General features: G+C 48.6%; 1 protein-coding gene across 4 annotated transcripts in view; it reads left to right on the top strand.

Annotated features, from left to right (window-relative positions):
• Nucleotides 1-23,523, top strand: part of kdm6a (lysine (K)-specific demethylase 6A) — a 444,294-nt gene that overhangs the window by 184,014 nt on the left and 236,757 nt on the right. For all 4 annotated transcript variants that reach the window (XM_072513832.1, XM_072513833.1, XM_072513835.1 and 1 more), the window contains one exon: nucleotides 18,136-18,256. In XM_072513832.1, coding sequence (XP_072369933.1) covers nucleotides 18,136-18,256 — 121 coding nt within the window. The remainder of the gene's footprint in view (nucleotides 1-18,135; nucleotides 18,257-23,523) is intronic.

Genomic DNA, 23,523 nt, shown 5'->3' with positions numbered 1-23,523 from the left:
GATCCTGAAGCGGGACAAGGATCCCCTGCAGTGTGGGTCTTGCAGTTTCGCTGCTAAACGTAGTTCCAAGGTGCTTGCGAAGGTCTTAGCCACGAGGATTGAGGATTGTGTGCCGCAGGTCATCCACGAAGACCAGACTGGGTTCGTGAAGGGGAGGCAGTTGAACGCGCATGTGCGGAGGCTTCTGAACGTTATCATGATGTCGGCGAGGGAGGGGGGAGGCGGAGATAGTGGTGGCGATTGACACTGAGAAAGCCTTCGATAGGGTAGAGTGGGGGTACCTCTGGGTGGTGCTGAAGAGGTTTGGGTTTGGGGAGTGGTTTGTCAGGTGGGTCAGGCTGTTGTATGAGGTCCCGATGGCGAGTGTGGCCACGAACAGGAGGAGGTCTGAGTACTTTCGGTTGCACCGAGGGACGAGGCAGGGGTGTCCCCTGTCCCGCCTGCTCTTCGTGCTGGCGATTGAACCCCTGGCTATGGCACTGAGGGAGCCGAGGAACTGGAGGGGGTTGGTGCAGTGTGGGGAGGAGCATATGGCATCGCTCTCTGCGGACGACTTGCTGTTATATGTGGCGGATCCGGTGGGGGGAATGCCAGAGGTAATGAGGATCCTCAGGGAATTTGGGGATTTCTCTGGGTACAAGCTCAGCATGGGGAAGAGCTATCTGTTCGTGGTCACCCAGGGGACCAGGAGAGGGGGTTTGGCGAGCTCCCACTAAAAAGGGCGGAGAGGAGCTTTAGATATTTGGGGATCCAGGTGGCCAGGAGCTGGGGGGGCCCTGCATAGGCTTAATTTCACAAGGCTGGTGGAGCAAATGGAGGAGGAGTTCAAGAGGTGGGACGCATTGCCGCTGTCCTTGGCGGGTAGGGTGCAGTCAGTCAAAGTGACGGTGCTCCCAAGGTTTTTGTTCCTGTTCCAGTGCCTCCCCGTGTTTATCCCGAAGGCCTTTTTAGGCGGGTCAAAATGAGCATAATGGGGTTTGTGTGGACGCGAGGGACTCCGAGGGTGAGACGGGTGTTCCTGGAGCGGAGTAGAGATATGGGGGGGGGGGGGGGGGGGGGGCTGGCGCTGCCAACCTCTGTGGGTAGTACTGGGCCGCCAATGTGACAATGGTGCGTAAGTGGGTGATGGAGGGGGAGAGGGCTGCATGGAAGAGGCTGGAGACGGCGTCCTGTGTGGGTACGAGTCTGGGGGCGCTGGCAACGGCACCGCTGCCGCTCCCTCCAAGGAGGTATACCACGAGCCCGGTGGTGGTGGCTGCCCTCAAAATCTGGGGGCAGTGGAGGCGGCACGGGGAAGTTGGGGCCTCTGTGTTGACCCCAATATGGGGAACCACCAGTTCGTCCCAGGGGATGGATGGTTTTCAGGGTGGCACAGGGCAGGGATACGAAGGTTGGGAGACCTGTTTGTGGACGGGAAATTCGCGAGCCTGGGTGAGTTGGAGGAGAAGTACGGGCTCCCCCCGGGGAACACCTTCAGGTACTTACAGGTAAGGGCGTTTGCCAGACGGCAGGTGGTGGAATTCCTGCGGCTGCTGCCACGCACAGTACAGGACAGGGTGCTCTCGGGGGTGGGGGGGGGGGAGAACTCGGAAACGTACCAGTTGATGCAGGAGGAGGAGCCTCGGTGGTGGAGGTGAAAGGCAAGTGGGAGGAGGAGTTGGGAGAGGAGATCGAGGAAGGGACGTGGCAGATGCCCCTGGGGAGGGTGAACTCTTCATCTTCGTGTGCGAGGCTCAGCCTCATACAGTTTAAGGTGCTGCACAGGGCACACATGACCGGACAAGGATGAGCCGGTTTTTTGGGGATGAGGACAGGTGTGTTAGGTGCTCAGGGAGCCCAGCGAACCACACCCATATGTTCTGGGCATGCCCAGAGCTCGAGGAATTTTGGAAGGGCGTAGCGAGGACGGTGTCGAGGGTGGTAGGATCCAGGGTCAAACCGGCTGGGGGCTCGCAATATTTGGGGTGGCAGAGGAGCCGGGAGTGCAGGAGGGGAAAGAGGCCGGTATTCTGGCCTTTGCGTCCCTGGTAGCCCGGCGGAGGATTCTTCTTCAGGAAGTTCGCGAGGCCCCCAAGCGTGGAATCCTGGATCAAGGATATGGCGGGGTTTATTAAGTTGGAGAGGGTGATATTCGCCTTGAGAGGGTCGGTACAAGGGTTCTTCAGGCGGTAGCAACCGTTCTTAGACTTCCTGACAGAACGGTAGACATTGGTCAATGGCAGCAGCAACTCGTTGGGGGGGGTTTACTTTATGTTTATTTACACTGGGGGATCTGAGGGGGTGTATATATTTGCTATGTTGGCTCTGTGTTAAGTTGGGTGTTAATTTATTATTTTCGTACATGGGGAGGGAGATATGGAGGGTTGTTTTTTCACTGTTTTGTATTTAACCCTGTTGGGTCCCTTTTTCATTTTGTTATTGATATTCTGTGAAAACCTTAATAAAAATTATTTTTTAACAACAGAATGAGGATGTTCATGGTGCCTCCTCCTCCCATTAATAGTTTGACTGTTAACTAGACATGACAGTACTGCAGATATTTGATCTGATTTGTTGGTTGGGATCACTTGCCTCTGAACAATTGAATCCGATTATTCATACCGGATTTCCCATCACAAATCCATATTTAGTCCTTAATCAGCGGATACATGTCCAAGTGCTAATCGCTCCTCTGATAGATTACTTTAACTTCTCAAACTGATGGGTGTGTAGTTACCGCATTGGTGCTCATTCCATGCTATTAAAATAATCAGGTCTCGGGCGTTTGTGTAGCTTTAGCCCCATTTTCTCTATTTACCATTTTGTAATGCACTGAATTCGCTAAGTTCTTTGTTAATTATTGTTTAGATTTCCTTTGTACCACTGGAGTGAGAGACTTGAAGGGGCAATTTTATCTACCTACCTACTCATCATCTGCACATTACTTCAAAGGATCTTAATGGAAATCATTATGCAAAAAGAATTTCAATCCCTTTCATATTGCTAAATAATAAAGAATTTGAATCATTTCCACAGTTTTCAGTTTCCGTCACATTATGGCCACTATTTGCAAGATGTTCTCTTACCTTTGGATTGTTAACCACTTCTGGTTTATTACCCAGCACCACTACCTAGTAGTACATCGTGTTGTGTTTTAACATTCTAAAACATATATTGTCCAAAAGCACGAGCGAGGGTACAAAGAAGATTTATGAGGACATTGGCAGGAATGAAGACTTTTATCTACAGGGAATGGTTGGAAAGGCTGAAGTTGTTTTCTTTTGGAACAGAGGGGATTGCAAGGAGATTTAATTATGAGGCCCTAGATAGAGTGGCTATGAAGATCAATAACCTAGGGCCAGATATAACTAACTGGTACGATGATTAGAAAGGAGTTGAGAAATGTTTTCACCCAAAGGGTGGCAGGGACAGAGAACTTGAACGGGTGGCTGAAGCAAGAACTCATTGCAATTACAAAGTATTTTAACATGCAATTGAAGTTCCATAATCTTGAAGGCCTTTAATCAAGAGCTTTAATATGGGATTTGGTTGGATAGCTCAGCACGATGGGCTGTATAGCCGCCTGCTGTGCTGTGAATGTTCTATGTCTGTTTGTTTCTAATATACTCTAGATATTAATTTTGTTTCTTAAACAGTTGCCTGGTCTAGATGTATATTAAGATAACCTATTGCAAATGTATTGGTTTGTTGCATGTTTCCTTGGTCTCTCTATACATCTTCCCCAAAACTACATCACTAATACAGGGGCTCCATAGGCAACTTCTATCAGAGTATTGTGTCCTTTTCTTTTTCTTTTGACCTGCCCGTGGTGTTTCTACTGCGTGTTTGCCCTTATTGGTATATTCAAGGGGCTGCATGACCTTCTTTGCTCTTTTGCTTGCTGAGATTGTATTCTAGCAATGTCTATTCCCCTCCATTTTTAAAGACATGGTCTCGTCAGTCAGTCCTTGCAAATTGCAGAATCTGTACTCTCGTAAGAAGTCACAGCTGCTCTTTTGACAGAACACATCCTTAGGAGTCCCAATTTCAAATAAGAAGGGCTTGATTGCGGTCTTTCTGGTGCAGTGAATTGAGCTTGGGTTCTTCACAGCATGCCCACGTTGTGGGGCTGTTGCCCACTGCCATTCCTCAGCTACTGTACAATTGGTCATGGGATGCTGGCTGTAGATTAGATACATGAGATGTGGTAGCACTCTATATACTTGTATTGTGAGGTTGAGCCAGTCAGGAGAATGGTGGAGGGGTTTTTCAAACTGTGGGTCGCGACCGGGTGGGTGTCGGGAGGCACGTGCCATTCCCGCTCGCTGGAAAAACGGCCAATCGCTGCGAGAGGTTGAAATTAAGAATGCCGGCCGCGACCGGCTTTTAAATTGAGAATGTTGGCCGCCACCAGCTTTTAAATGGAACGTTGCAGTCTTCTGGGCAGAAGCAGCAGCAGAGAGCATGTTACTCACCCAGCACATGCACTGATGTCATGTGCCCTATACGTCTGTACTTTTAAGAGGTTCCTCCATTTTCTTGCTGCGAGCAAGCAAGGCAACAGGCCTGTGAAGAACTAAAAATGGATAGTTTTAAACAAAGAAAAACATTAACATTGGAAACAAAGCAGGATAAAGATGATTTCTCGAAGTATGGCTTTGTTAATTGTTAATTGTGCCAATGCAAATCAGGATGTTATATGCAGGGAAGTACTGGTAAATGAAAGATTAAAGCCCTCAAAACTTCAACGCCATTTGAAGATTAAGCATGGCAAATTGGAGGACAAAGTTTTCAAAGGATGCAACGAGAATTTAAATTATCAGCTGAACAAAGAACTGGCCCTTCGACCCTCCAAGCCTGTGCCGGCCGCGTGTCCTATCTAGACCAACCGCCTGTAACCTTCTATACCCAGTCTGTTCATGTGTCTGTCTTGATAAGTCTTAACGGTCGCTAACGTATCTGCCTCAACCACCTCACTTGGCAGTGCATTCCAGGCCACCACCACCCTCTGTGTAAAAAGACTCTTTCACCATCACCACTACAACCACCACCACACATCTCCACTTAACCTATTCCTCTGCCCCCCCAACCTTGAACTTGTGCCCCCTTGTAAGTGTAATTTCCGCCCTGGGAAAAAGCCTCCCATTGTCCACCCCTTCTAATTTTATAAACTCCTATCAGGTCGCCCCTCAGCCTCCATCTTTCTAGGAAAAACAATCCCAGTTTGTTCAATACCCTCCATACATCCTGGGAAACCTTTTCTGTACTCTCTCCAAAGCCTCCATGTCCTTCTGGTAGTGTGGTAACCAGAATTGGACACAATATTCCAAATGTGGCCAAACTAGCGTTCTATATAACTAACATAATTAGTGAACTTTTATACTTGATGCCCCATCCAATGAAGGCAAGCATGCCGTATGCTTTCTTTACCACCATTTCCACCTGTGCTGCCACTTTTAAGGATCTGTGGACCTGCACCCCCAGATCTGTCTGTGTGTTTATGCTCCTGATGGTTCTGCCATTTATTTTATAGCTCCCACTTGAATTGGATGTAACAAAATGCATCACCTCGCATTTGTCCGTGTTAAATTCCATCTGCCATTTCTCCGCCCAATTTTTCTGACAATTCCTGCTGTATTCTCTGACAATCTTCATCACTATCTGCAACTTCTGCAATCTTGGTATCATCCGCAAACTTGCTAATTAGACCAGCTATGCTTTCTTCCAAGTCATTTCTGTATGTATATATATATTATATATATATATATATTACAAACAGCAGAGGTTCCAGTACTGATCCCTGTGGAACACCATTAATTGCAGACCTCCATTCGGAAAAAACACTCTTCCATTGCTACCCTCTGTCTTCTATGGCCAAGCCAGTTCTGAATCCATCTAGCTGTTCACCCCTGACCCTGTGTGAGTTAATCTTTTGCAGCGGCCTGCCATGAGGGACCTTGTCAAATACTTTAATAAAGTCCATGTCGGCAACATCCACAGCCCTTCCCTCGTCAATCATTCTGTCACCTCCTCAAAAAACTCAATTAAATTAGGGAGACATGACCACCCTTGTACAAAACCATGATGTATGTCGCTAATAAGACCATTCACTTCCAAATGTGCATAGATCCTATCACTGAGAATCTTTTCCAACAATTTCACTACTGCTGTCAAGTTCACTGGCCTATAAATAGCCGGGTTATCCTTGCCACCCTTTAAAAAAAAATTTTTTTCATTAAAGGTTTTCATAAAATATCAATAACAAAATGAGAAAGAAAAAAGAACCCAACAGGGTTAAGTACAAAACACAATCTAAAAAAGCAACCCCCCAAACCCCCCCCCCCATACATAAATAATAAATTAATATTAACACCCCGACTTAACACAACAGGTGTGTACACCGCCTCAGACCCTCCAGTGTAAATATCATAAACAAAAATAAAGTAAACCCCCCCCCCCCCCGAGCTGCTGCTGCCATTGACCAATGTCTATCGTTCTGCCAGAAAGTCTAAGAACGGTTGCCACCGCCTAAAGAACCCTTGTACCAACCCTCTCAAGGCGAATTTCACCCTCTCCAATTTAATGACCCCTGCCATATCGCTGATCCAGGATTCCACGCTTGGGGGGCCTCGTATCTTTCCACTGAAGGAGAATCCTTCGCCGGGCTACCAGGGACGCAAAGGCCAGAATTCCGGCCTCTTTCGCCTCCTGGCTCCTCTGCCACCCCAAATATTGCGAGCCCCCAGCCCGGTCTGACCCTGGATCCTACCACCCTCGACACCGTCCTCGCTACACCCTTCCAAAATTCCTCGAGCGCTGGGCATGCCCAGAACATATGGGTGTGATTTGCTGGGCTCCCTGAGCACCTAACACACTTGTCCTCATCCCCAAAGAACCCAGTCATGTGTGCCCTGTGCTGCACCTTAAACTGTATGAGGCTGAGCCTCGCGCACGAAGAGGAAGAATTCACCCTCCCTAGGGCATCTGCCCACGTCCCCTCTTCGATCTCCTTTCCCAACTCCTCCTCCCACTTACCTTTCAACTCCACCACCGAGGCCTCCTCCTCCTCCTGCATCACCTGGTAAGTTTCCGAGATCTTCCTCACTCTCTCTTCCCCCCCCCCCCCCCCCCCCCCCCCGAGAGCACCCTGTCCTGTACTGTGTGTGGCAGTAGCCGCGGGAATTCCACCACCTGCCGTCTGGCAAACGCCCTTACCTGTAAGTACCTGAAGGTGTTCTCCTCCACCTCACCCAAGCTTGCGAACTTCCCGCCCACAAACAGGTCCCCCAACTTTCGTATCCCTGCCCTGTGCCACCCGAAAACCTTCCACCTGTTCTTCCTGGGGCGAACCGGTGGTTCCCCTGTAATGGGGTCCACGCCGAGGCCCAACTTCCCCCCCTGTGCCGCCTCCACTGCCCCAAATTTTGAGGGCCGCCACCACCACCGGGCTCGTGGTATACCTTCTTGGAGGGAGCGGCAGCGGTGCCGTTGCCAGCGCCCCCAGACTCGTACCCACACAGGACGCCGTCTCTAGCCTCTTCCATGCAGTCCCCTCCCCCTCCATCACCCACTTGCACACCATCGTCGCATTGGCGGCCCAGTAGTACCCACAGAGGTTGGGCAGCGCCAGCCCCCCCCATCTCTACTCCGCTCCAGGAACACCCTTCTTACCCTCGGAGTCCCTCGCGCCCACACAAACCCCATTATACTCCTGTTGACCCGCCTGAAAAAAGCCTTCGGGATAAACACGGGGAGGCACTGGAACAGGAACAAAAACCTTGGGAGCGCCGTCATTTGATTGACTGCACCCTACCCGCCAAGGACAGCGGCAACGCGTCCCACCTCTTGAACTCCTCCTCCATTTGCTCCACCAGCCTTGTAAAGTTAAGCCGATGCAGGGCCCCCCAGCTCCTGGCCACCTGGACCCCCAAATATCTGAAGCTCCTCTCCACCGATTTTAGTGGGAGCTCGCCAATCCCCCTCTCCTGGTCCCCTAGCAGAACTACGAACAGCTCGCTCTTCCCCATATTGAGCTTGTACCCTGAAAAGTCACCGATTTCCCTAAGGATCCTCATTACCTCTGGCATTCCTCCCACCGGGTCCGCCACACCATGTCGTCCGCATAAAGCGACACCCTATGCTCCTCCCCACCCCGCACCAATCCCCTCCAGTTCCTCGACTCTCTCAGTGCCATAGCCAGGGTTCAATCGCCAGTGCGAAGAGCAGGGTGGACAGGGGACACCCCTCTCCCGTCCCTCGGTGCAACCAAAAGTACTCTGACTTCCTCCTATTTGTGGCCACACTCACCATCGGGACCTCATACAACAGCCTAACCCACCTGACAAACCCCTTCCCAAACCCGAACCTCTTCAGCACCTCCCACAGGTACCCCCACTCTACCCTATCGAAGGCTTTCTCAGCATTCATCGCCACCACTATCTCCGCCTCCCCCACCCCTCGCCGGCATCATGATAACGTTCAAAAGCCTCCGCACATTCGCGTTCAACTGTCTCCCCTTCACAAACCCCGTCTGGTCTTCATGGATGATCTGCGGCACACAATCCTCAATCCTCGTGGCTAAGAGCTTCGCCAGCACCTTGGCATCTACATTTAGCAAGGAAATTGGTCTGTAAGACCCACATTGCAGGGGATCCTTGTCCCGCTTCAGGATCAAGGAGATCAGTGCCCGGGACATCGTCGGGGGTAAAGCCCCACCCTCCCAGCCTCATTAAAGGTCCTAACTAACAGCGGCACAACAGGTCCATATATTTTTATAGAACTCGACTGGGAAACCGTCCGGCCCCGGTGCCTTCCCCGCCTGCATGCTTCCTATCCCTTTGATCAGCTCCTCCAGCCCAATCGGGGCCCCCAGTCCCGCCACCAGTCCCTCTTCCACCTTTGGAAACCTCAATTGGTCCAGGAAACGGCCCATCCCTCTCTCCTCCCGTGGGGCCTCGGATCGGTACAATTCCTCATGGAAGTCCCTGTAGACTCCTTGATGCCAACTCCACTCCGCACCACGATCCCTCCCTTGTCCTTAACTCCCCCGATCTCCCTAGCTGCGTCTCGCTTCCGAAGCTGATGCGCCAGCATCCGGCTTGCCTTTTCCCCATACTCGTAGACCGCCCCCTGGGCCTTCCTCCACTGCACCTCCGCCTTCCTGGTGGTCACCAGGTCGAATTCGGCCTGGAGGCTGCACCTCTTCCTCAACAATCCTTCCTCAGGCTCTTCAGCATACCCCCTGTCTACCCTCACCATCTCTCCCACCAGCCTCTCCCTCTCCCCCCGCTCCCTTCGCTCCTTGTGGGCCCTAATGGAGATCAGCACTCCCCTCACCACCCGCCTTCAGTGCCTCCCATACCATCCCCACTCAGACCTCCCCGTTGTCGTTGGTCTCCAAGTACCTCTCTATACTTCCTCGGACCCGCTCGCTCACCACCTCGTCCGCCAACAGCCCCAACTCCAAGCGCCACAGCGGGCGCTGGTCCCTCTCCTCTCCCATCTCCAAGTCCACCCAATGCGGGGCGTGGTCCGAAATGGCTATTGCCGAATACTCGGTATCCTCTACTCCTGCTATCAACGCCCTACTCAAAATGAAAAAGTCGATTCGAGAATAAGCCTTATGGACATGTGAGAAGCCCCCGGCCTTGCAAATCTCCAAGGGTCCACCCCTCCCATTTGGTCCATAAATCCCCTCAACACTCTAGCCGCCGCCGGCTTCCTACCCGTCCTAGACTTGGAGCGATCCACTGCCGGATCCAACACCGTGTGAAAATCTCCCCCCATTATCAGGCCCCCACTTCCAAGTCTGGATCCAACCGAACATACACCGCATAAAACCTGCATCGTCCCAGTTCGGAGCATACACATTGACCAGTACCACCCTCTCTCCCTGCAACTTACCACTTACCATTATGTACCTACCGCCATTATCTGCCACAATGCTCGACGCCTCGAATGACCCCTTCTTTCCCACCAAGATCGCCACCCCTCGATTTTTGGCAGTGAAACGCCTGACCTACCCACCCTTTCCTCAGTCTTACCTGGTCTGCCACCTTCAGGTGTGTCTCCTGGAGCATAACCACATCCGCCTTGAGCCCCTTCAGGTGCGCGAACACGCGGGCCCGCTTAACCGGCCCATTCAGTCCCCTTACCCGCCAACTAGCCATGACCCCTCCTCGGCCAGCCACGCGCCCGCACCCAACACCCGGCCCGTTTCCCACAGCGGCACCCCCCCCCCCCCCCCCAAACTCGCTCCAGCTCCTCCTTGGCCTTAGCAGCAGCAACTCGTCCCCCCCCCGGGGGCTAGGACCCATCCAAGCTAGTTTACTCCCCCCATTGCACTTCCGCCAGTCAGCTGACTCCTGCTGACCCCGGCCACTCCCGCCTCCCCTTCGACTACTCCCATTGTTGCACATCCTCCTCTCCCGCGCCCCATCCACAGGCTCTCCCCTACCCCCTCCGTTCTAAACGTGGGAAACAATCCTCGCTTCCCGGCCCCTCCCCCACCCCAGTCTTCGGCGCAGAAAAAAAGCCTGCGCTCTCCACCTACCAGGCCCCGCCACCAACCAAAACAGTGCCCAACCCGCCCCATCCACCCTTCCCAACCCGAAAGAGAAAAACACAGAGAAAAAGAAACCCAAAACAATGTAAAGGCCCCCCCCCGAACCAAAAATAGGCATAACATATCCACCGCAGTCCCCAATCGCCCATCCCGACCCTCAATCTGTGTCCAGCTTCTCGGCCTGAACAAGAGCCTCCTCCGGAGACTCAAAATAATGGTGCCGGTCCTTGTAGGTAACCCACAGTCGTGCCGGCTGCAACATGCCAAACTTCACCCCCTTCCTGTGCAGTACCGCCTTAGCTCGATTGTACCCGGCCCTGCTCTTCGCCACCTCCGCACTCCAGTCCTGGTATATCCGTACCTCTGCGTTCTCCCACCTGCTGCTCCTTTCCTTGGCCCACCTGAGCACACACTCCCGATCGACGAACCGATGGAACCGCACCAGCACCGCCCGCGGAGGCTCGTTAGCCTTGGGCCTCCTCGCCAACACTCTTTGGGCCCCTTCCAGCTCCAGGGGCCCCTGGAAGGACCCCGCTCCGATCAGCGAGTTCAACATGGTAACCACATAGGCCCCCACGTCCAGCCCCTCCGGGAGGCCCAGAATCCGCAGATTCTTCCGCCTCGACCGATTCTCCAGCTCCTCGAACTGCTCCTGCCATTTCTTGTGGAGCGCCTCGTGCGCCTCCACCTTTACCGCCAGGCCTAAGATCTCGTCCTCATTGTCAGAGATCTTTTGTTGAGCCTCTCGGATCGCCACCCCCTGGGCCGTCTGTGTCTCCAGCAGCTTATCAATAGAAGCCTTCATCGGCTCTAGCAGGGCCGTTTTAATCTCTCTGAGGCAGCGCTTGATACCCTCCTGTTGCTCCTCCGCCCACTGCCTCCACGCTGCCTGGTCTCCGCCCGCCGCCATTTTGTCCTTCCCTCCCTTCTTCTGGTCCACCACCACCTTTTTAACCTCTCCTAGTTAAAGCCATATACTGACAGGGAGCTATTGTTAACTCCTTCCCACACCGGGAAACGTCGAAAAAGTGCCCTTGGGGGCCCTGAAAAGAGCCCAAAAGTCCGTTTTTGCGGGAGCCGCCGAATGTCTCGAGAGGGAATCCTTTTGGCAGTGTTCGCTTCACCAATCTGCCCCAAAATGTCTGTGGAAACTCCTGAAAAAGGTCTGAGAGTCCGTTCCAGACGGGAGCTGCCGAATGCGCGACCTACTCCTCCATGGCCGCCACCGGAAGCCTCGTCCCCGCTTCGTCAATGGCCTTGGTAGATCTTTTCACAGTTGATCCCTCTGCTGCTAGAATTCACCTTTGATAAAGGCCCTCAGGTCAGCTTGCAGCCTCTAAGCTTGCCCTTCCCCCTCCTGCATGCTGGAAGAGGCTTTGTTTATCCTGCAGTTAAAGCCAAATCTTTTACTGTTTCTGCCAGGTCTGGTAACCAAGAGACGTACCATTCCTGGGGGACACTGTCGGGGGAATGTTGCAGTCTTCTTCCCACACCGGGAAATGTCAAACAAATGCCGTGGGGGCCCTGTAAAGAGCCCAAAAGTCCGTTCCAAGCGGGAGCTACCGAACATGCGCCTTGCTCTGCATAGCCGTACCCGGAAGCCTTGCCACCCTTCTTAAACAACAGGATAACATTGGCTATCCTCCAATCCTCTGGGACCACATGTGGCCAACAGGGAAACAAAGATTTCTGTGAGAGGCTCAGCGAGTTCATCTCTCGTTTCCCTCAAAAATCTGGGATAGAAGCCATCTGGCCCTGGGGATTTGTCTAATCTTAATGTTTTTTAACACACCTAACACTTCCTCCCTCATAATAATGACTTGTTCTAAAGTGTTTACATATCCCTCTGAGACACCACCAATCAACGCGTCCCTCCTTTGTGAATTCCGATGCAAAGTAGTCATTAAGGATCTCGCCTACGTCCTTTGGTTTTACGCATAATTTCCCTCCTTTGTCCTTGAGTGGACCAACTCTTTCTCTAGCTACCCTCTTGTTCCGAATATACATTTATAAAATGCCTTGGGGTTCTCCTTAATCCTGTCTGCCAAGGACATTTTGTGACCCCTTTTTGCCCTCCTAACTCCCTGTTTGAGCTCTTTTCTACTTTCCCTGTATTCTTCAAGTGCTTCATCTGTTATTAATTGCCTAGATCTCATGTATGCATCCTTTTTCTTTTTGACTAGATTCCCAATTTCCCTGGTTATCCACGGTTCCTGAATCCTGCCGTTCCTATCTTTCCCTTCTTCGGCACATGCCTGTCCTGCACTCCCATCAACTGCTCCTTAAAAGACTCCCACATGCCAAATGTGGATTTAACCTCAAAACAGTCTCTCCCAAACAACTGTCTCTAAATTCTGCCCAATCTGATTGTAGTTAGCATTCCCCCAATTTAGCACCTTCACCCTAGGACAACACTCGTCCTTTGCCATGAGTATCCGAAAGCTTACGGAATTGTGGTCTCTGTTCGCCACACAATCTATTATTATTGTCACAAGTAGGCTTACATTAATACTGCAATGAAGTTACTGTGAAAAGCCCCTAGTCGCCACACTATGTTGCCTGTTCGGGTACACAGGGTGAATTAAGATGTACAATGCACCTAACAGCACGTCCTTCGGGACTTGTGGGAGGAAACCGGAGCACCCGGAAGAAACCCATGCAGCCACTGGGAGAACGTGCAGGCTTCGCAGACAGTGACCAAAGCCTGGAATTGGACCTGAGACCCTGGTGTTGTGAAGCAACAGTGCTAACCACAGTGCTACCGTGCTGCCCACATGTTCCCCCACTGCAATTTTGATGACCTGGATGGGCTTGTTCCCTAGTACTTGGTCTAGTATAGCCCTCTCTCTAGTCGGACTACCCACATATTGTTCCAAAAGACTTTCCTGGACACACTTAACAAATTCCTCACCATCCAAACCCCTAGCCCTAATGGCTTTCCAGTCAAAATGGGAAAATTGAAGTCTCCCACTACAACAACCCTATTATTTCTACATCTATCCAGAATCTACTTAGCTATCTGTTCTTCAACTTCCCATGGGCTGTTGGGAGGCCTGTAGTACACCCCCATCATAGTGACTGCCTCCTTCCTGAGTTCTACCCACCGTGTCTTGTTACTTTATTCTTCCAAGGTGTCCTCCCTCTGTACAGCTGTAATATGTTCCCTAACCAGTATTGCAACCCCCCCACCTCTTTTACCTTCCCCTCTGTCTCGCCTAAAACACCTATATCTGGAATAGCTACCAGTCCTGCCCCTTTTTTAACCAAGACTCCGTTACCCCATCACATCCAAGTTCTGCGCATGAATCAAGGCTCTTAAATTCACCTGTCTTACCTGTCATACTCCGTGCATTGAAGCAGATGCACTCCAGACCTCCAGGCCACTGAGTTTGACCTCTCCCAGCCTGCACTTCCTCTTAGCCAACCTGACCGTTGCACCATGCTCATCCCGTTTCTGGACTTGCTGGCTTACTGTTCTGATTCCCACCCCCCTGTCACATTAGTTTAAACCCACCCGGACCATACTCGCAAACCTCCCAGCCAGGATATTGGTGCCCCTCCAGTTCAGGTGTAACCTGTCCTTCTTGTACAGGCCCCACCTTCCCTGGTATATATCCCAGTCATCCAAAAAACTGAAGCTCTCCCTCCTTCACTGGTTCTTAAGCCACATATTCAACTGCATTATCTCCCTGTTCCTAGCCTTACTAGCACGTGGCATGTGGAATAATCCTGAGATTTCTACCCTTGAGGTCCTGATTTTTAATCTTCTACCTAACTCCCTAAATTGACATTGCAGGACCTTGCTACTCTTTCTACCTATGTCATTCGTGCCACTGTGGACAATGACCGTTTATATGACTTCCCTCCCATTTTAGGATGCTTTGCACCCGCTCACAGACATAGATACACAGAAGATAGGAGCAGGAGGAGGCCTTTGGCTCTTCGAGCCTGCACTGCTATTCATCACAATCATGGCTGATCATCCAACTCAATAGCCTAATCCTGCTTTCTCCCCATAGCCTTTGATCCCATTCTCCCCAAGTGCTATATCCAGCCCCTCTTGAACATATTCAAAGTTTTAGCATCAACTACTTCCTGTGGTAATGAATTCCACAGGCTCACCACTCTGTGTGTGAAGAAGTGTCTCCTGACATCCAGGATTCTGGCACCAAGGAGGCAAACTATCATCCTGGAGTCCCTTTCACGGCCACAGAGCGCCTATTTGTGCCCCTGACTATTGAATCCCCTACCACTATTGCTTTGCTGTGCATTGTACCACCTGTCTGTGCAGCAGGGCTCTGGCCACTTCTGCTGTCCTTTGCAGAAATGTAACATTGAATGACAAAGCAAGTGAGATTGTGAGGACCTGCCGTATTTAAGGTAGGTGAAAATGGTGTGTTGCGAAGATCGCCCGGCTGGTGTGGCTTGCGAAGGTCAGCTGGTTGGTAAAAGTGGGAACCCCGGGGGGAAATCCACTGGTGTAGAGTAGTGCAGATATCATTGGACTACACTATAGCAGTGGTTTAATACATAAAAGACATGGTGAGAGTGGAAGAAAGACTTTGAATGTGATACTATCCTTCACTTGTGCAGAAACATTGCAAATCTGACACTGGTACAGTCAGGATTCATTAACCCTATTATTACAAACAGATGTAAACGAGATTACAGACAGTGGGGTTCATATGTATATGCATAAGTGAACCTTTCACAAGCAGACAACAAACACCTAGTACAGGTGGGTTTATATGTCATCGTTGGCAGTTCCCCAGCACAAACGACAAATGTTTTTGGGGTCTCGGGTGGACTGTTGATCTTCTTGCGGACAAGATTCCAGAAAACTATTCCCAGTTTTGCTCATAAAATTAGATTTTTAAAAGCTTTGCGAGCAAACGATGGTGATATTTATTGGATATCAGCAGAGGTAAATTTGTTCTTGGATCTGTTATGAGCTGTCCTTGGAAGGTTCCATACAGCGATGATTCCTTGACCAATATAAACAAATGAAGTGGCATGTTGAGTAGTACGTCTTCCGCGTGACTACAAAAGAGACACGCACGTTTGGAGGGAACTAACTTGGAAGAAACCAACGCAAAGAGAAATAGAAGAAATTTAAGAAGATAGTCAAATTACACTCAGTAATCCTGGGATCATTTCTATTTTCATAAGTGTATTGCTTCCTCTGTTTCCTCACTCCTTGGCAATACCCTCTCCTAGCCAACATACAAACCTAAGCTTACATTTCCTGCTGTTGCCAGCAGTGTCGTATCTGTATATAGATTGTGGGATCTTGCTGTACAGAGTGTTACTTTTGGAAAGGAAGGTTGAGTAGCTACAATTATTTTACCAATGACGCTTGTTCTCTTGAATACACATGATTAGCATTGGACTATTTGGAACAGAATCTCCATTCCCCTTCAAAACGTTAACTGCACAGTCTGGTTCAACAAATACCAAGTGCTATAAAATAATGTGCTCATATAATTGCTATTCTTATATGAGCATAGACAGAGAATAATTGCAGATCAATCAGCTATTAGGGCATTGCAGCCAAACTAAAGTATGTTCTCAATGACACCCTTGCGTAGGCAATGGTGAGCCATCTTCTCGAATGGCTGCAGTCCATGAGGTTTTGGTACACCCACAGTGCTGTTGGTAATTGTGGACATGAAGAAAATATACTTTTCCAAGTCAACATGATCAGTGAATTGGAGGGAGATTTGAAGGTGGTTGGACAGCATGTTCTCTCTTAATGCTCCTACAGACACAAACTGTGAAGAGGTGCAGAATTCCAAGTGCATTGCCCCCTACTGAGATTGCCAAAGCGTATGCCTCTTACGCTTGCATTCTAGCAAGTAACAGTTAGCATAGCACAGTCAAAAGATCAGTGCAGATATGTTCCTTGCTGTTGTGGTTCATTTTTAATACCTTCTGAGCATGTGATGGAACTGGGTGTTCGATTTGGAATGCAATGTCCTTGCATAGATTGATTCACACTGATGCTAGCCAAGAAGATAGGAAGTAACCTTCACCAATGTACTTTGAATTTCTCTGTTACTTGTGCTCTATGGGGATGTGCCCAATTTCTGCTTGACACTTAATATTTTTCATTTTTAAAAAAAATTAACAGTTGAAGGGAAATGCTGAGTGAAATGTACAAATCTGGATCTAGTCTCGCCCATGATTCAGTTCTTGAAATATTTTACCTTTAATATTGTGTTCTTTTGTTATTTTTCATTTCCTCTGAAACAAATTATAGTTTTGTTTGATCTAATCTGAATGCAGCTTTGATACAGCAACGAGTACCTGTGGCTTTTCTTTATGGTTTTACTGTTAGGCACAGATGGTGTTAAGCAGATGTGAGGTTGACTGCAGGAGGTGAGCAAGCAGGTATTTATTTTGTTATATGTGACATGTTTACCAGCCTGAAGCAGTGTGTGTATAACGTATTGGGGAGGAAGAAGTTGCAGCTCAACACCCAAATTATAAAATTTAGAAGCATTTCAATTTAGACAGCAGGTGCAGCATTGTTATGTTAACATGTCGGCTTGAAACAAGGTTTATTCTCCAACTTTTGTAATAGTATAGTTGAAATGGTTGAGCTGGGTGAAGAAAATGAGGTTAAGGCATATGTGCTGTCCCCATCACTTGCACTGCTTCTACTATATTGGGCAAATGAGGCTAATCATTTGTCAGTACAATAGGTGTCCATTTTAAGCACCCAACTATTTCAGCTAGTTCATGCAGCTGTTTTTACTTGTTCTAAAGTGCTGTCAGGTAGCCCCACTGAGGCCCCATGTCCTCCAGAACTCCTGAAATTGCTGCTCACAAGTAAGTAACAATGATAAACCCACCTTATGTCAAAGCCTACTGAAACTTGAGCTGTGCTTGTCAGTTGCAGTGGTGAAACTGACCAGACTACTGCTTAGTTCTTCTCTCTTCAGCATCCTAAAGTTGAATTAGATGAAAAACTCCCACAGTACATATCATGTCTATAGACGGGAACACTCTTGATTATCAAAAAAATTGAGAAATAAAGAAGTTAAGTGACTTGATGCTCTTAATTAAATTTTGCACACGTGATTCTTTGGAACATAAAGTACGAAGTTAAAGCTTTTTTGTTAAGCCGTACAGCAGAATTTAATGTATATCTGTGAGAACAGTTATATATAATTGCTTTGTTCTACAGTGGCTAGGAGCAGAAAAGTGGAGGTACAAAGCTCCATGTTTCACGACTGCATATAATGGACAACTAATATTTGTACGAATGAATCGCCAATAAATGGTGGGGGCTGTACCTCTGCATATATATTTACGTATTACAGTTTAGGAAATGTAATGTTAACCAGAAGCCTGGTATTTCACTTCCATGTTCAAAGGTTTATTTTGCTCAAGAATTTGTTTAGAACCTTCTAGAAAATAGATACTGTGGATGCTTTGATTAGCTTTAACTGTTGTTACAGAATTCATATTGGGGGAGAAAAAATTCTGTTATCCTGTTCATTATTAATGGAGACAAAGCTATGAAGAAAATTCCTCCTTTAAATAAATCTAACAAAAAGAATACTAAGTTATTTTTGTTCTACTTTCAGGGCAATTAAAGCATTTCAAGAGGTGCTTTATATTGATCCCAGCTTCTCTCGGGCCAATGAGATTCACTTGCGTCTTGGGTTGATGTTTAAAGTGAACACGGACTATGAGTCAAGTCTTAAGGTAAGTAAAGAATGCAATGTAACTGCAGAAGATTATTTCGGGTGAAACTGTGAGAACATTTCCATTAAAGTTCCTGTAAAGTGGCAAAACTTCAATTTTTCAGGCGATTAGTAGCCTTTTTGTATATTAAAAAGCTGATTCGATTCGTAGGAAATCTTCAGTTTTGCAGGGAGCCCTCCTTTTTTCTGGCATTTGTCATCCCCCGCAAAGACTTGTTTTTAAATATTTATTAAACACATTGTTATCACTTCCCCAGTTCCAATTGGGATTTACATATGACAGACAGCTTGTTCAGTGGAATTGGACTGTAGCTGGAATGGTACTTTAAACATGTAGCCTAACTTTTATTTTTGTTGCACGTTAAAGAGAGCTTGATCATGTTCATTCAGATGGAGAATTTACATTATTAAATGGGGAAATGAAATTAATGTATTCACCGTATTCTTTTAAATTAATTTCTAATTTCTGTGCTATCAATTTCTTAAGTATAGATGAGAGCTCGTCGTGGCAATTAATATTGCTTATGATTTGGGAAACTGCAACATTTATAGAACTCCTTTAAGCTTGTATATCTACAGAGAACGATGTCTGTGTTTTTAGATTGTTTCAGGGTTTTGTTTTGAATTGGTTTTCTTAATTATCGACCAATGTGGTACCTTCAATTTTTTATTTCAACGTTGAACTCTTGGGTACAATATACAGACGCAAATACAAAGTAAAATATAGTGTTATTGCAGTTATGAGAGTGGGATGAAGATGGTGGGTTTTAATATATTAAAGGATATATTTTACATGCATTTTTCTGTGGGGGTGAAATTGAAAAATCTCATTATTATTGATTGGAGTACACTTTGTTGAAGATTATTTCAGATTTCTATTGTAGGCATAATGCTGTTCATACTTTTGCTTCCTCTTGTGCGCCCTTTGATTATGCAGTATCAGAGAATCCATTAGATTTGAATTTATTTCACTGTTAAAATAAAATAGTTTTATCCATATGTACAGTTTTGGGACAAAGTTAGTTGATTTTAGTTGAAAGAAAATACTGCAATTTGACTTCAGGAGATAAACATACATGTATCAAATATTGCAGTTCATTGAAACAAAAGTCACTCTATCTCATTTCTGAGCTGAATTGGATGAGTAATTTACTAATGCTGCATCTTCAGAATTGTCACATTTTTGACAACTGGCAGGTAACATACTCGCCACATGCTTACCTTAAACAAAAGAAGCCCAGCTATCTTGTTATCGCTGAGTGCTCATCCATATTGGGCATACTATGGGGTGGGGACTAGAAACTGGTTTGACATTGAAAAGGACTAGCCACATCAACACTGACTACAAGAGCAAGATGGAGACTGGGTGTTTTGTGATGAGTGGCTCACCGCCTGAGCTGTCAACCTCATCGCCATGTGCAAGGCTCCAAGTCAAGAGTGTGAATGTTTTTTTAAAATAAAATATTTTATTGAAAATATTTGGTCAACCAACACAGTACATTGTGCATCCTTTACACAATATTATAACAACACAAATAACAATGACCTATTTTATAAACAGAAAATGAATAAATAATAAATAACAAAAATGAAAACTAACCCTAATTGGCAACTGCCTTATCACAAGTAACACTCTTCAAAAAATATAATTTAACAGTCCAATATATAATTATCTGTAGCAACGACCTATACATATTATACAGTATATATTAACAACCCTGAGAGTCCTTCTGGTTCCTCCTCCCACCCCCTCTCTCTCTTCCCCCCCCCCCCCCCCCCCCCCCCCCCCCTCCCACCCCCTCTCCCCCCATCCTGGGCTGCTGCTGCTGCCTTCTTTTTTCCATTCCATCTATCTTTCTGCGAGGTATTCGACGAACGGTTGCCACCACCTGGTGAACCCTTGAGCCGACCCCCTTAGAACGAACTTAATCCGCTCTAGCTTTATAAACCCTGCCATGTCATTTATCCAGGTCTCCACCCCCGGGGGCTTGGCTTCTTTCCACATTAACAATATCCTGCGCCGGGCTACTAGGGACGCAAAGGCCAAAACACCGGCCTCTCTCTCCTCCTGCACTCCCGGCTCTTGTGCAACCCCAAATATAGCCAACCTCCAGCTTGGTTCGACCCGGACCCCCACTACTTTTGAAAGCACCTTTGTCACCCCCATCCAAAACCCCTGTAGTGCCGGCCATGACCAAAACATATGGGTATGATTCGCTGGGCTTCTCGAGCACCTCGCACACCTATCCTCCACCCCAAAAAATTTACTGAGCCGTGCTCCAGTCATATGCGCCCTGTGTAATACCTTAAACTGAATCAGGCTTAGCCTGGCACACGAGGACGAGGCGTTTACCCTGCTTAGGGCATCTGCCCACAGCCCCTCCTCGACCTCCTCCCCCAGCTCTTCTTCCCATTTCCCTTTTAGTTCATCTACCATAGTCTCCCCTTCGTCCCTCATTTCCCTATATATATCTGACACCTTACCATCCCCCACCCATGTCTTTGAGATCACTCTGTCCTGCACCTCTTGTGTCGGGAGCTGCGGGAATTCCCTCACCTGTTGCCTCGCAAAAGCCCTCAGTTGCATATACCTGAATGCATTCCCTTGGGGCAACCCATATTTCTCGGTCAGCGCTCCCAGACTCGCGAACTTCCCATCCACAAACAGATCTTTCAGTTGCGTTATTCCTGCTCTTTGCCACATTCCATATCCCCCATCCATTTCCCCCGGGGCAAACCTATGGTTGTTTCTTATCGGGGACCCCCCCAAGGCTCCAGTCTTTCCCCTATGCCGTCTCCACTGTCCCCAAATCTTCAGTGTAGCCACCACCACCGGGCTTGTGGTGTAGTTCCTCGGTGAGAACGGCAATGGGGCTGTCACCATAGCCTGTAGGCTAGTCCCCCTACAGGACGCCCTCTCTAATCTCTTCCACACCGCTCCCTCCTCCTCTCCCATCCACTTACTCACCATTGAAATATTAGCGGCCCAATAATACTCACTTAGGCTCGGAAGTGCCAGCCCCCCCCTATCCCTGCTACGCTGTAAGAATTCCTTCCTCACTCTCGGGGTCTTCCCGGCCCACACAAAACCCATGATGCTCTTGTCAATCCTTTTTAAAAAAAAAAGCCTTCGTGATCACCACCGGGAGGCACTGAAACACAAAGAGGAATCTCGGGAGGACCACCATCTTAACCGCCTGCACCCTCCCTGCCAGTGACAGGGATACCATATCCCATCTCTTGAAATCCTCCTCCATTTGTTCCACCAACCGCGTTAAATTTAACCTATGCAATGTGCCCCAATTCTTGGCTATCTGGATCCCCAGGTAACGAAAGTCCCTTGTTACCTTCCTCAACGGTAGGTCCTCTATTTCTCTACTCTGCTCCCCTGGATGCACCACAAACAACTCACTTTTCCCCATGTTCAATTTATACCCTGAAAAATCCCCAAACTCCCCAAGTATCCGCATTATTTCTGGCATCCCCTCCGCCGGGTCTGCCACATATAGTAACAAATCGTCCGCATACAAAGGTACCCGGTGTTCTTCTCCTCCTCTAAGTACTCCCCTCCACTTCTTGGAACCCCTCAACGCTATCGCCAGGGGCTCAATCGCCAGTGCAAACAATAATGGGGACAGAGGGCATCCCTGCCTTGTCCCTCTATGGAGCCGAAAATATGCAGATCCCCGTCCATTCGTGACCACGCTCGCCATTGGGGCCCTATACAACAGCTGCACCCATCTAACATACCCCTCTCCAAAACCAAATCTCCTCAACACTTCCCACAAATAATCCCACTCCACTCTATCAAATGCTTTCTCGGCATCCATCGCCACTACTATCTCCGTTTCTCCCTCTGGTGGGGGCACCATCATTACCCCTAACAGCCTCCGTATATTCGTGTTCAGCTGTCTCCCCTTCACAAACCCAGTTTGGTCCTCGTGGACCACCCCCGGGACACATTCCTCTATTCTCATTGCCATTACCTTGGCCAGGATCTTGGCATCTACATTTAGGAGGGAAATAGGTCTATAGGACCCGCATTGTAGCGGGTCCTTTTCCTTCTTTAAGAGAAGCGATATCGTTGCTTCAGACATAGTCGGGGGCAGTTGTCCCCTTTCCTTTGCCTCATTAAAGGTCCTCGTCAATACCGGGGCGAGCAAGTCCACATATTTTCTATAGAATTCGACTGGGAATCCATCTGGTCCCGGGGTCTTTCCCGCCTGCATGCTCCTAATTCCTTTCACCACTTCTTCTACCTCGATCTGTGCTCCCAGTCCCACCCTTTCCTGCTCTTCCACCTTGGGAAATTCCAGCCGATCCAAGAAGCCCATCATTCTCTCCCTCCCATCCGGGGGTTGAGCTTCATATAATTTTTTATAAAATGTCTTGAACACTCCATTCACTCTCTCCGCTCTCCGCTCCATCTCTCCTTCCTCATCCCTCACTCCCCCTATTTCCCTCGCTGCTCCCCTTTTCCTCAATTGGTGTGCCAGCAACCTGCTCGCCTTCTCCCCATATTCGTACTGTACACCCTGTGCCTTCCTCCATTGTGCCTCTGCAGTGCCCGTAGTCAGCAAGTCAAATTCTACATGTAGCCTTTGCCTTTACCTGTACAGTCCCTCCTCCGGTGCTTCCGCATATTGTCTGTCCACCCTCAAAAGTTCTTGCAGCAACCGCTCCCGTTCCTTACTCTCCTGCTTCCCTTTATGTGCCCTTATTGATATCAGCTCCCCTCTAACCACCGCCTTCAGTGCCTCCCAGACCACTCCCACCCGGACCTCCCCATTATCATTGAGTTCCAAGTACTTTTCAATGCACCCTCTCACCCTTAGACACACCCCCTCATCTGCCATTAGTCCCATGTCCATTCTCCAGGGTGGGCGCCCTCCTGTTTCCTCCCCTATCTCCAAGTCTACCCAGTGTGGAGCGTGATCCGAAATGGCTATAGCCGTATACTCCGTTCCCCTCACCTTCGGGATCAACGCCCTTCCCAGCACAAAAAAGTCTATTCGCGAGTAGACTTTATGGACATAGGAGAAAAACGTGAACTCCTTACTCCTAGGTCTGCTAAATCTCCACGGGTCTACACCTCCCATCTGCTCCATAAAATCTTTAAGTACCTTGGCTGCTGCCGGCCTCCTTCCAGTCCTGGACTTCGACCTATCCAGCCCTGGTTCCAACACCGTATTAAAATCTCCCCCCATTATCAGCTTTCCCATCTCTAGGTCCGGAATGCGTCCTAGCATCCGCCTCATAAAATTGGCA

The sequence above is a fragment of the Scyliorhinus torazame genome, chromosome 8, assembly GCF_047496885.1.
Source record: "Scyliorhinus torazame isolate Kashiwa2021f chromosome 8, sScyTor2.1, whole genome shotgun sequence".
Taxonomy (NCBI): domain Eukaryota; kingdom Metazoa; phylum Chordata; class Chondrichthyes; order Carcharhiniformes; family Scyliorhinidae; genus Scyliorhinus; species Scyliorhinus torazame.
Note: the sequence above shows the minus strand (reverse complement) of the source record. Positions and strands in the feature narration are given on the sequence as shown.